This window comes from Typopeltis vanoorti, chromosome 17, assembly GCF_054136105.1.
Source record: "Typopeltis vanoorti isolate ZY-2024b chromosome 17, IOZ_Tvanoo_1.0, whole genome shotgun sequence".
NCBI classification, from domain to species: domain Eukaryota; kingdom Metazoa; phylum Arthropoda; class Arachnida; order Uropygi; family Thelyphonidae; genus Typopeltis; species Typopeltis vanoorti.
The window spans coordinates 33,745,011-33,759,599 of NC_143565.1; the positions used below are offsets into that span (position 1 = coordinate 33,745,011).

General features: G+C 34.1%; 2 protein-coding genes across 4 annotated transcripts in view; one reads left to right on the forward strand and one right to left on the reverse strand.

Moving 5' to 3' along the window:
• The window catches only part of iPLA2-VIA (calcium-independent phospholipase A2 VIA), a 369,611-nt gene extending 355,753 nt beyond the window's left edge, over positions 1-13,858 (forward strand). For both annotated transcript variants that reach the window (XM_090407696.1, XM_090407695.1), the window contains exon 14: positions 10,229-13,858. In XM_090407696.1, coding sequence (XP_090263822.1) covers positions 10,229-10,450 — 222 coding nt within the window. In that variant the 3' untranslated portion in view covers positions 10,451-13,858. The remainder of the gene's footprint in view (positions 1-10,228) is intronic.
• Positions 13,697-14,589, reverse strand: part of Pms2 (mismatch repair endonuclease PMS2) — a 272,119-nt gene continuing 271,226 nt past the window's right edge. For both annotated transcript variants that reach the window (XM_090407693.1, XM_090407694.1), the window contains exon 23: positions 13,697-13,938. In XM_090407693.1, coding sequence (XP_090263819.1) covers positions 13,861-13,938 — 78 coding nt within the window. In that variant the 3' untranslated portion in view covers positions 13,697-13,860. The remainder of the gene's footprint in view (positions 13,939-14,589) is intronic.

Below are 14,589 nucleotides of genomic sequence, written 5' to 3' on the forward strand. Positions count from 1 at the left end.
TGCAGGTTCAAAATTTTTGGGCGTGCATTGACAGAATCAGTCCAATGTGTTGTTTGAAAATCATTTAATTATATATATAAAAAAAAAGCTCTATTTACAGTGTGTGTGTGCATGCACAATTGTATTACAATTCTATGTTTATTCCTTTAAAGTTAAATCACAATCTGAAATATCCTACTAGTCACACACATACAAACTGAAAATAAGACATACCTTGGGCAAGCTTAATCCAATATGGTGCATTGACAGAATCAGTCCAATGTGTTGTTTGAAAATCATTTAATTATATATATAAAAAAAAAGCTTTATTTACAGTGTGTGTGTGCATGCACAATTGTATTACAATTCTATGTTTATTCCTTTAAAGTTAAATCACAATCTGAAATATCCTACTAGTCACACACATACAAACTGAAAATAAGACATACCTTGGGCAAGCTTAATCCAATATTAAATTACATTAACCAGTATAGTACTTCTCTTACTCTTACATTTACAATAATTACTTATACAAAGTTTAGATTAAGACACACCTAGAGCAAATTTCAGTATTAACTTATTCAATCTTATTCTACCCATGAACAGACAAACTTGATGTACATTCTTGCTCAGTACTACTTTTTACATGAATCCTCTTTTGTCTACACAAAAGTGCTCCTGGCTCATCCATGACCTTCTACCAAATTTCTACTTTGTTCAAGTCGATTATTCTATGCCCTCCAGAACCCTTAGCATGGCGGCAGTGTGCAGCTCTTTCCTGGCGAGACGTTCCAATGATCGAAACAATAGTTTTCATGGCAGTGGGTCCAGGTAGGAGAAGATTGTGAATCCTCGGACTTTGATGTTTCTCTTTCGATTACCAACAATGGACCTCACTTGGCAGCAGACCCAGATAAGAGAAGATTGAGAAACCTAAGACTTACAACACTTCTTTTGATTAGCGACCTCCACGTAGCAGCAGATCCAAGTAAAAGAAGATTGAGAAACCTAAGACAAAATCCTTCTTGACAGTTCGGCTTATAAAGGCCCAGACTTCCATTGTACGCATCTCTTGAAACTTCCATATATGTTCATGTGTTGACATCTGAACATAATGACATCATACTCTGCGTGTCGTTTGAAATTGCCATATATGAACATGGGTTAACAGCATTACATAATGACGTCATGCGCCACATTATTTTAACAAAAGGCCTATGATTAAGTTATTACAAACAAAATTGACATTTGTTTAAGTGCAGTTCCCCTAGAAAAACATGTAAAACCAAACATGATAAGTTACTTATCAAGAGATTTTACAATGTGTATAAAAATGTCAGTCATGAAAATTAAAAGGACCAGGTTAGAAGAGTTGCAACTATTGAATATGGAAGAAGGGTAATTATTATGGAGAATTTCAACTATGGTAACATTCATTGGAAGGAGGAGAGGATACATGGGAGGAAGGAATTGGATTTTATGCAGTTTAAGGTAATAATAACTATATATCTGCGACAGCATGTAATGGAAACACTAGGGTTTCAAGAGTGCTTGACCTAGTAATTGCATCTGAGAATTTGATGGTAACGAATATGACCAAGTTGCCACCAATTGGTGAGATTGATCATAGGGTCCTGACCCGGGAGGTATCTAAATGTGTGGAATTTTCAATTAAGACAGGGTACATGTGGAATTACTGGGATGGTAAGTATGACAAGCTTAGCAGATTGCTTGGTTCAGTGCCATGGCATGTAAAACTGCAAGGGCTTGATGTTGATAGTGCATGGGAGGTGGTTAAGGAGCGTTTGCAGGAAGTAATGGCTGACTGTATACCTAGAGCCCAAATAGTAAATCAAGTAAGGGTTAAATGGACGAATAACACTATTAAGCTTCAGCTGCAAAAAAAGAAACAACTGTGGATGGAATTTAAGGAGAAAGGTGACCTGCAGGCACAGGAATGGTATATAAAGCGCAGGCCAGAAGGGTAACAAGTGTGGTAAGAAAAGCAAAAGCAGATTATGAAAGGGAATTAGCCATGCAAGCCAAAGAGAATTCCAAAACAGTTTTTTTGATATGTTGCAAGTAAAAGAAAATATGTATACGGCAGAATGATTTTAAGGAATACCGATGGTAGGGAGGTAACCGAATCAGTTGATATAGTGGAATTACTGAGCGAGCACTTTGCAAGAGTATATCATCCAGGTGGTGATATTGCAGGAATGAAGGAACCAACAGCTTATACAGGAATTGTGGTGAATGAAGTGGAGGTGAATAGTCTATTACAAAACTTTAATGTCAATACATCTGTGGGATTGGATGGTATACCAGCTCGTGTCATACATGAAGCGGCTAAAGAATTGTCAGTGCCCTTGACCATTTTGTTTAATTTGAGTTTCGGGTCTAGGTTAGTCTCGAGGGGGGTTGAAAGAGGGGAAAATAGTTCCAAGACTGCTGTTGCAAATTACCGACCGATCAGCATATCAGGAGTCATTGTCAAGGTCTTGGAGAAAGTAGTCAAGAGGAAAATACAGGAATGGATAGATGAAAATGGGATACTGTATGAGGGACAGCATGGTTTTGTGAAGGGTAGATCATGCCTCAGTAACTTGCTCACGTTTTATAACACAGTGACAGCTGAACTGGATAACAGTAATGGGTATACAGTGATACTGCTGTACCTTGCTAAGGCCTTTGACAGGATACCGCACGGAATTCTAATCAGTAAACTGCAGCATATGGGGATGGATATAGGGTTGGTGAGATGGACAGGAGGGTGGTTGATGGAGAGATATCAGAGAGTAGTTTATTCAGGAGTAGAATCCAAAAGACTGCCTCTGACTAGTGGTGTGCTGCAGGGTTCTGTTCTTGGACCACTACTATTTAATTTGTTCAATAACGATATAGAAAAGGATTTGAGAGGAACTGTTCATTTGTTTGCTGATGATGCTAAGTTGGGTAGAGCAATAGTGAATGCATAAAATTTTGCAGGATGATTTGGATAGTTTGGAGGACTGGGATAAGGAGAATGGATGTGAATTCAATGTGGCTAAATGTAAGGTTATGCATTTTGGGATGAAAAGATTAGCAGCACTATACCATATTGGTGGAACTGTACTCCAGGAGATTGACAAGGCCAGGGATTTGGGAGTATGGATAGGAAGTTGAAGTTTAGGGGGCACATTGCAAAAGTGGCTAAAACAGCTCATCAAATCATTTGGTTACCGAAGAATACTTTGACAAGCAAGTTATTATTCCTATGTATCGCGCTTTGATAAGACCCGCATCTTGACTACTGTGCCCAGATCTGGGGGCCAGGATTTCTTCTTGATGGGGAGGAGGCGGAGAGGATCCAGACTCGAGTGACCAAGATGATAGCAAGTCTATGGAATGAACCTTATGAGAACATGTTGAAGATTTGTGGGTTGCAGAAATTGGTTGATAGACAGAAAAGGGGTGATATGATTGAGACATTCAAATTACTGAAGGGTTTCTATAAGAGTAATTTGGAGGATATTTTTGAGAATAGGACTGGTGGTGGGAGTACTAGGAGCCATCCATGGAAACTGGGCAAGGGTGTTAGAGCTAGGTTTTTTACTTGGAGAGTGGTGGATGAGTGGAATAAGCTGCCAGAGTATGTTGTGGGTGCCATGACTGTGAATGAGTTCAAGTCAAAGTATGATAGATACTGTATGAATGTTGAATAGTTGTTTTTGACATGATGTTAGGGCCTCCCTCGATGAGTCTAAGGACTCCTTGGAGTTGCCCATGATGATAATAATAATTGCATAGAAAGCTGAATGTAATTATGAAAAGAAACTGTCTTTGCAAGCTAAAGACAACCTAAAATAATTATGTCATTATGTTGTAAGTAAAATAAGGAATTTGAATGTGAAAGAATAACTCTTTAATAACTAAGATTGTCTGAGTGCCTATTTTGCTAAAACTATGAACCTGGTGAATGTAACATAAAGCTGCTCAGCTGAAGTGGTTGAGTAATTTGACTCTCAGCACGTGGAAAATTCCACAGAAACAGAAAGAATGTATGTAATTGTATTGCACACAGGACAATGCAAAGACATGTTTAACTTATCAGCATTTCTGGAGAGAGAGAGAGAGAGAGAGAAAGCAGATTTTGAAAAAAGTTCATAAGATGGATTAACAGAGAATCTATAATTGGTAGAACAGAATAACAAGTTATTTTGTCTCTTTTCAAGATCTTGATATCACCTGTACTATTGTGTGCAGATCTGGTCTCTTGGTTTCTGAGGTGATGCAGGTATAGTGGAGAGGGTGTAAATGAAAGTGTTAAAGATGATATAACTAGAATGTAGATTATGAGAACAGATTGATAACTTGTGGACTGCAGGCACTAGCAAACAATAAAAGGATGGGGTGATATGATAGAAACCAACACATTTCTGAAAGGGTCATAAAGGATACCAGTAGATGAATTTTTTATTTTATGGAGCGTAGGCAGAGGATGTAAAGTAACATAAAGATTACAGAATAATAGGCCACATATAACCAAAGTTCTGTTACAAATTATACTAGAAAAATTGAAAAATGAGAGAGAGAGAGAGAGAGGACAGAAAGAAATCCAGAAAGATGTGTTTATTTTTGAATACTTTGTTGTAATCTAAATAGTGTTCATTATCATATGAAATTAATGGAAACATTAATAAAAAAGGGCATACAGGAATGACATAAGGTTAATCTCTCACACACACACACAGGAACCAGACTGCAAACCTAAAAATCAACAGTGAACTGCAATAAATTTTCCAAATGTACAAAGATCTTAGAAAAAGTTGGTTGTGTGTGTGCTCCCCCTTTCTGTTTAGTCTCTATAGTGAAGAAAGTATTGAAGGACTGGAAGGAATATAAATAATCTTTGTTTTGTATACAATAATATACTGATTGCTGAGGAAGATGCAGAAATTAGTAGCTCAAATGAAACAAACAAAAATAATAATTATTATCTTGTTTCCGAGTTATAATTAAGTTTGTTTTTTCTTATGTGTGGTTCCCACCCACAAGAGGTTATTAAAAACCTACAGTAGATTTGTACTGTAGGTGGGCTAAGGATTTTTTTTTTGTCATTTTTATCAATTATATATATATATATATATATTATAACTTTTTATTTTATTTTACATAGTTCAGAAACCTTGCCCTAGAGACCAAACTTTTTCAAGCCATTTCAGGGCTCTAATAAGCAGGGCATTGGTCTCATACCAGGCAATGAAATTCAGCTCCCACCTAAAGACAATCACAAGCATTTATGCCCACAGCGAGATTCAAACATGCAACTGTACACTACCAACTCGGCTCAGCAAGTACAGGAAACACACTCTTTAAGGTTAAAAATCAAAGTCAGATGAGTCATATTTATTTATTTTAGAACATTTTATTAGCACTTATTTTAAAACATTTGATTCATGTTTCTGCTCTACAGAGCAGAAACATGAACAAGGAAGATGCTATTAGGACTGATATTTTTAATAAATACACAAAAAGAAGTGCATTGGAGATCTCATGGATACAAAAAGGGAATAGAAAACATAAAGAAAAGTATATATGGATTTCAAGAAGAAACATGAAAGTCTTCAAAAAAATATTTATTAAAGAGAGAGAGAGAGAGAAGAACAATGAAGGCACACACACACATCAAAAACCTAAAAGGGCAACTCAGCCTGATCTGTGTAGAGAGCTAAAGCACTCCATTCCAAGATAGGATGGAGTGTAAACTGTATTATGGAGATCTATGGGAATCAACTTTCTTGGTGAAGGTGGTGCTTGATAGAATAGGATACCTATCATTTGAGATGGCAACAACAGAAAAGAATGACATTAACAATGGAACTAAAAAAAATACTACATTGACCACTGGTATTTCCAAGATGAATGCAATGGGTTATATTTGTCTAAATAATATTGCCAGAAAAAGTCAGCTGTAGAACATGCAGTTATCAGAGCATGTTATAACCCCATAGTCTTAGCTGTTTCAGTGTAATTGTCCAAACCATATTAACTATAGTTTACTTGAGAAATAAGAATCAGGTAAAGAAAGGGAGCAACTATAACCATGAACACGAAAATAAACCTTTTAAATGAGCTGGTTTTGAGTAGGATTATGTGGACAAAATAGAAACTGGATTATATATATAACTTAATTTTACTATCTCTTTAAACAACAGAGTAGGAAATGATTGCCAAACTTTGGGAAATATGTTATTGTAAAGAGCAGAGTTCATAATAATAATGACAAAAACATGTTGGATTTCTGTTTTTGAACATAGATTAATAATTATAATAATTTTCTGTCATAAAGATGCACATAAAATCACAAGAAAAAAAGTAAAATTTCATTTGATTAAGTTAAATATTTTCCAAACTGATGCAATTGAATTTGAAATAGGAAGAGACCATCTTTTTTAAGGTTTTAAAAATTTCAGTGAAAAGCAAAATATCTAAGGAAATATTATAGAGAATGCAAACATCTTTCAACTAAGAGGTACCAAATCTAATAAAGAGAAGAGTAGAGTACAAAAAAAGAATCAAATCTAAATAAAATAAGTTAAAAATTATAGTAGGAGGGGAGCCTTTAGTCCTAATTAAAGAAAGATAAGGAGCCAGGCAATATCCATCCTTCAAGCCTATCAATAGCTATCAGTTTTTCAGGAGAGAGATTGGCAGTTGTCACTCCCTCTCTCTGAATGACACAATTTGTCATTTAGTACTTGCCTATGGGAAAGTATGTGAGAAATCATCTTGTACTTTCAGTTTGCTATCTGTCAGGTACACAACAAATCGTTGTGTGCTTTCTAACAGAGAACCTCAAGTTATGTTATGAAGAGAAAAAAACTTGTTTCTTTCCATCCTTTTTTGTGAAAATGTACAAAAACTCCTGGAAAGGAAATTTTATCTTAGGTTTAATTTTACGTTTGAAGATGATCATTGGTTTTAACTTGGTCCCATCAGCCAAACATGACAACACAACCGTAAACCTTGTTTTTTCATGACCTGTACTTCAAACTAGTACACTCTTACTACCTTTAGACTCCACTGTTTTATTGCTTATCATATCAAAGCTCATAGGAGTTTCATCCATATTTCCAATATTTGACAATAGAAATTTATGTTCTTGTCTCAAATGAATAATAAATTTATGGAAACCGGTAAGTTTGTGGTCAAGATCTGCGGTAGTTTTTGAGCAATTTTCGTTTTTTGTCGTATTACCAGATTTTGTCTGTTCACAATTACACCATCCTGAAGTAGCTTGAAATTCTATACTTTCATCCGGATTCAATCTTGACCATTTTAGTGCATATGCTCTAATCATATTTCTTGTAACAAGATAACCATTCTGCAAAATGATTTTCCAGTTGCAGCCATCGGGTGATCCCCGTTCTCATCGCACATTTTTTCTTTTGCAATTTTTTTAAAATATCTTCTTTCTTCCTGCATTCTCTTACCATTTTCTTTGTTATGTCAAACTTCCTTGCAGCAGCAGTAATTAGTTTGCTTTGCCATTTCAGTTACCCTTATTTTTAATTGAGCTTCATATTTTCTTCATTTTGTTGCTGGTTCCATGATTTTAAATAACAATTTTAATAATCCTAAAATTCAAAAAAAATGCAAAATTAATAATTAATTAAAATTGGAACTGATCACTTTTAATTAGGGTAATTTGCATAAATACTAAACTATGCTATGCAAAAAAATAACAGATATGCATAGATATAAAAATAACAGATATAACAACAATACCTAACGTTGCATTAATACAAGAAAGAAGAAATTGGGGGGTCGTCTTATACAACCGACAAGCTTCAAACCTAAAAATAGCCTAAAATTTAGGCCTCGTCTTGTATGCCAATATATATGGTATTTTATTTTGCAAGTTCTTGTAGAAAGGCTTATACACTGGTTAGACATGATAACTAAATAGTTAAGGAATTGACAGCGTACTCTAGAAATATAAATTAAATCAACTTTAATATATACTTTCCAATATTTCGGCATCACGTTGCCATCTTCATGGGAACTTAAGATAAAGACACGTGCACGCAAGTACTATATAACAGCAAATGAGAAACGAAGTGAGGAAACTACTGTTTTCCTAAAGTCCTGATGGTGCCCCCTGGTGGTCTATATTAGGTGTTCTTGGCCTTTGGGCTGAAGTTCTTATGATATATGTTTACCAAATTTGGGGCAGTCTCATGCATCCAAATTTGTTGAGGTTTGGCATGTTCCTAAGGGCTGAGGCTGATTCCGTGAATAGTCTTTCATATTTGAACTTGCTGCGGTGTATTACTGTGGCTTTCTTCCACCTTATTCTGTGGCGAGTATCCAGAGCATGGTCTGCAAGCCCAGAGTGGCTGTACTGGTGAAATCGGATGTAGTCCTTGTATTCTGAGATTCTGACATTTGCTGTCCTGCCTGTGTGGCCAAAGTAGGACAATTTACAGCTGCAAAGAATCTGGTATACACCAGGTAGGTCTAGGGGAAGTGGTTGGTCTTTAGTGGAGTAGATAAGGGATGCCAATTTTTTATATGGTCTGTAACAAGAGGTCAAGTCATGTTTTTTTAGGATTTTGTTGATTTTTTCCGAGGTGCCTCGGATGTAGGGAATGGTGATGGATTCAGAGTAATATTTTTTGTGAATGGGGGGGGGGGGTTGTGTTGTGGTTGTGGATAACTGGCTTTAGTATTTGGGGGGGGGGGGTAGCCACTGGCTGAGAAAGTGTTAAGGATGTGATTTAGTTCAGTAGTTAGGGCTTGGTCATTTGAACAGATTAGTTTTGCCTGTTGAATAGTGTCTTAATAACTCCATATAGTTGTGAGGTGGGGAGAATTGTTGGTGAATGTATCTGCCTATATGGGTGGGTTTTCTATAAACTGAGAAAGCCAAGGTTCCATCATGTTGGCAGGTGACTAGTGTGTCTAGGAAGGAGAGGCTATTGTTTTTCTCTTTTCCACGGTGAACTTGATTCTAAGGTGTTGGTTGTTAAGTGTGTTAAGAAGGAGAGGAGTGTATCTGGGCCATGTGGCCAAATAGGCGAACACATCATCAACGTAGTGAAGCCATATGGTAGGTTTTTGTGGGGCAGAGTTTAAGGCTTTCTCTTTAAAAGAAGTTGGTCAAGGGTGGGAAAGTGGTGAACCCATGGCTGTCCCCTCTATCTGTTTGTAGAATTTTTCCTGCCAAACGAAATAGCCTGAGTTCATTGTGAACTGAAATAGGGCTAAGATATCGGGAGAAAATTTAGCTTGGATTAGCTCTGTTTCTTTGAGGGGAACATTTGTGAATAAGGAGGAGACGTCAAAACTGACCATTATGTCATTATGTTGGAGTGTAAGGTTTTCTATGCTGGCTTTGAAGTGGACTGAGTTTTTTATGTGTGAGAGAGCTTTGGCTAAATATTAGGTAGTTTGTAAGTGGGGAAATCAATGCCATCCACTATGGAACGTAATGGCACATTTTCTTTATGTATTTTTGGGAGCCCATATATATGGGGAGGGGTCTAGAGTTATATGGTTTTAGTCTGTTAGTAATCTCCACAGGCCAAGAAGTGACCTTCTTGAGGAGCCTATGGAGTTTTCTAATTTGTGAGTTGGTGGGATTGTGTTCAATGGGGAGGCGTTTTGGTAATAACTATTTCTTTGCAGGAGTAGACTTCTGTGGCTAATTGGTTCAAAAGATATATTTCGGTGATTACACCACATTTTTTATTATTCAGTTATACAAAATACTGAAATAATAGTTCCCGACAAGTTTTGTAAATCATAGGATTTACATCTTCAGGGGGTAAATAGTATAACTTAAAGTTTAAACAAGAGAATTAATAAATACAAATCATAACCGTCTGGCTATTCATAAACTCAAATAACAGAATGCAGATATAAAACGTTATTGACGTTGAACAATACTAGACGATGTCACGTGTTCTTGTTCATACAGTCCGAGCTCAGATTGAGGTAGATTTTTCATTAGAGCTGACCACACTTGGAGAATTAAACCCCGATTTTTATTGCATTGGTTGGGTTTTTCAGCATATTAGCAGCTTCTTTAAATTTTCTTATATAACTGGTTTATAAGTCAAGTGGTTTATAACAATACATGTTCATTTTTAAACATAAAGAATGATTAAACATCCCCCTCCCTAAGTTGATCAAGGAATATAGATAACTAACCAATTTGTAATGGACTTCTTTAAAGTGCTACTTATTTATTTTTTTTTTCCAGGTAACGCAGGCTGATGGTAGAGTAGTAGAACGTGCTCAGGCTTGGTGTAGTACAATAGATGTTCCATATTTTCGCTTAAATCCTCAGTTATGTGATAATGTGCTACTGGATGAATCTGAAACAAAAGTACTTGTGAAAATGCTTTGGGAAACTACTGTTTATATGAGGGCCAGAAAAAATGAATTAGAAATTCTAGCAGAATTAATTAAGCCTGAAAATTGACTTGAGATTTATGTTAACTGATTTGATAACTATAAAACATATTCAGGCAGGTGCATCATATAATGTTCTCATGAGATGCCATTTTACATCTTTTTAAATACTACAAAAAAAAAAAAAAGTTTTATGGAGTATGTGATATGGATTTATTTAATAAAAATGTATATAAATATTTTCCTACAGTAAAATTTCTATTAAGATCATTATTTATATTATTAGAGATTTCTGCCAAATTATTATTTGCCTCATTAACATCCATTTGCCAAATTCCATATCTCTTTCTTGTGGCTCACTTTAGATTATAGCTTGGCTTGGAAAGATTGTGATAATTATCCTTTGTCTGCAGCCTAGTTTCATAATATTTCTGAAGAAGCTAAGCATAATTGATATAACTACTTCAGTTATATAGACTTGTTAATATAAAATTGGCTTATAACTTCTAAAATACTACTCATCTTGGAGCATAATGTTCATTTTGAAATTAGAAAACTATTTTATTAAAGGGGAATGCCAAAAATAAGTTAAATGTACAAAAGTATATGAATACTTCATTTTTAAAAACAATACACTTTGGTATATTGTTCTTAAAAATATTTAAGCATAAATAACATATTGAAGTTTTATATTTTTTTGGACAGATTTCTTTCAAGATGAAAATAGTTAAGTTTTGATCTAGATCATAATTTAAAATCTTAGAATCAGGAGGAAGAAAACTATAATATGTTTTATAATGCAAAACGTTTTAATACTTTACAACTCATTAAGTTCAGTGTTGATTATAAAATCAAGATTAGAAAAGGAACTATTAAGGAAGATATCATCACCCAGAAAAAAACATAATGAAAATTTACTTAGATATAAAGTGCAGTAGCAACATGCTTCATTGGAATTGGATGTTAATGAGGAACAAAAATTAATAAAGTTTAATAAATTCTAGTCAGAGCATATTATTTATGTAGAGATTTCTTAAATATTAGAAAGAAATCTTGAAGTTAAACCTATCTGTGGGATAGAGTAACATTTTGTAGTGTATTTTTAAAGCATGTCGCTTTCCAAAGAAACAGTATTTACTGTGATTTTATATACTCGTATAGAGAAGAGGAAAAATTTTGTATTTTGTAAAATAATGTAGCAATTATATTAATTTCACTACAGGATACTCATTTCAAGCATTCTTTCATTTATTGGAAAAGGTGCTGATTTAAATCCTCTTTTTTTGTTGTTGAGCAATCTAAAAACACTATTGTTTAAAAGAAAATCTAATGTTCATTGAGAAATCAATGAAGTAAACAGCTTTTCTCACCACCTTTTTTTTTGGGGGGGGGGGGGTAATTCATAACTGTTTTTGGACAATTTCTTATTCAAAAGTAGTATATAGTTTATACACATCTGCAACTTATCTAGAATCATTTATATATATATGCACATAAGTAATTTCAATTTTTTTCTCAGTTTGCAACTTGACTAATTTTTTGGAATCCTATAGTCATTGTGCCTTATTTCATAAACAACAATGTTTGTGACAAAAGATAACTGACTCTGGATTTGTTTAATAGGCCGTGATAATATAGATAAATGACTAGTTTCACCACATATGCTAGTGGCTTCATCTGCATTAGGAATATGTAGTGAAACTAGTCAGTTTAACTATCTGTAATAACACTAAACCTACTGTCAGTTATCTTTTGGTCGAAAAATCTACATACTCAATATTAATTACAAACAATATCAATGATTAGTAGGAAAATATTCTTGAAAAAGCAGCAATTTTCTCATTTCTGAAAGGGTCCATAAGAGAGATACAAGGTATACTGAACAGCCTGACACAATATTATAATTGGTTTTGTTAAAATTAGTATGTTATTTTTGGTCATCTGGAAAGGAGCAAATATAATATGCTAACTTATAAGAAAAAATTCACCTAATCGTGGTTTCCTTTTGGATCATTTTCTTGCATTTTTGTTTATTGTATGTGTATTGTGTATAATGTGATATATAATGTTATCATTACTCTGCTGCAAGTTTTTTGGCTTGTCTTTATTGCCAATCCTTATTTTTCCAGCATGTTCATCTGGAACATATTTCTGTATGGTTATTGATACCATCTGCTCCTACTATTAAGTTTCATAATAGTGATCTAATGTTTATTTACCTACATAATTTTTGATCCATCTTTCATATCTATTTTTAAATTGAACATTTGTTTTTATTTACATTCTATATTTAAACTGTTTGACATGTGTGACAATTATTTAACTATTGTAAGCCTCGTATGTACGGAGTAATGAGCTTAGTTTAAAAGAGAGAATGGTGTAAGTTTTCAACACATTTAAATACAGATTCAGAAAAGACCAAACTATACTTTTGTATCTATAAGATATATATAGTATCATTTTCCACTGCTTTGTTGATATAGTAAGATTTCAGTCAAATGTTGCTATATGTTTAAATTCTGGAAATTCATAGAACAAACAGCATTCTAGAATGTGAGAAAAATGTAAATTACAAAGTCCTATAGTAAGATAGCTTTTAATTAGGTGGGGGGGGGGGGGTTTCAAATAATTTTTTTAATGCAAAGTTAAATAAGTTTAGTTTTCCTGATTCCTTCTTGCTATCATTAGGAGACAAAATAGACTGATGCTGATTCACAGATTTGGATAAAATATAACGTAATGCTCATTAAAAATAAAAAGACATGCCAAACTACTTCTGAAAAAAAAGAAAGAGAAAAATTACATGCACTAGGAAATGAATGAAGGCATATTTTGCTTATATTGTTGTTAAACATAAGCATTATTATTGTTAAAATTAAATCTGAAGTGCAAGATTTTGAAGTAAGTCAGAGGTGGTTTAGTAACAATGAAAGAGTAAATTGAGTCCTCACCATAAAAAACTACTGACAAGACATTTTCCAAATCAACCAAAGCATTAGGTAGATTGTTATATTAAAATCTCATTATAATAAACTATTCTTGTGGACTCTACAAATTTGCTATAGTGAGAGTTGACCGCTGATTTTTTTTTTTTTTATTATATATATGTGACTCCAGGAGAGTTGATGTAAATAATATGCAATTCCAATCTGCTTAATTTTACTATACAATAAAAACTTGAATGCAGCATTCCCACATTTATATTCAGCTCTGCAGAATGAAGGAACTGTCATAGTATGTATTATAAAAATAAAACATTTAATCATGTGTTGAATCTGTATGTTAGGATGATAGTGAACAAAGAAATGCTAAAAAATATATTTGAATAATTTAATTATGTTTTTCTTACAGTACATACTGAATTAAAAATTTTAATTTGCAAACTGCATTGTATAAATCTTAAATCACATTCCTTGTATACAAATCTAAAATTCTTTCTGTATATTGTTTTGCAAAATAAAATACTATTTTAACAAAACATCAAGTTGATCCTCCATTGTCTCCTAATCTGTTCAAATCAAGTAGATGCCTCATGGTTGGTCTTCCATGTGGACAGTTCTACAAAGAAATTTTTAAACTATGATCATCATTGCAACATTTAAAGTTCAAATTTTAAGAATATTAGATAAATGCAATTGTTCAGATATACATAAGCTGGCTTCAGTCAAAAGTCAATACCATGTAGGTGGGAGATGAATTTATTATATTATCATCAGACCTCCATGGCATCAAGAGACTCATTATGGAAGGTCTCACATTCACCACACTCTCAGACAATGCATTCTAATCATCCACCACACTCTCCATGCAAAAAATCTACTTCTCCCCTCCCAGGGATAGCCTCTTCTCCCTCCCTGCTTCCTTCTATCCACTAGGCTCTGCAAATTGCAGAGCCTAGTGGATATCTAATCGTTTTGAAAACCAGTGCCAAAATTGGTGCACATTAATCTATATGCAGTCTGATCAACAGGTGGAAGTCTCTCTCACACACACAAAATAATTGGAATTATTCAGCAAGAAAATAGAAAATAAACAACAATATTGTTGGGTCTTACATTTTTGTATTCTAAGGCTGTCTACACACATCAATTCCATGTAGATCTTGGTCCCCATCTGGGTATTTTTCCTGGCAGCAAACACTTTTGTTAATCTGTCCTCTCCCAACACATTCATGATTGTAATGTCAATAATACCTTTTTTTAACTCCCC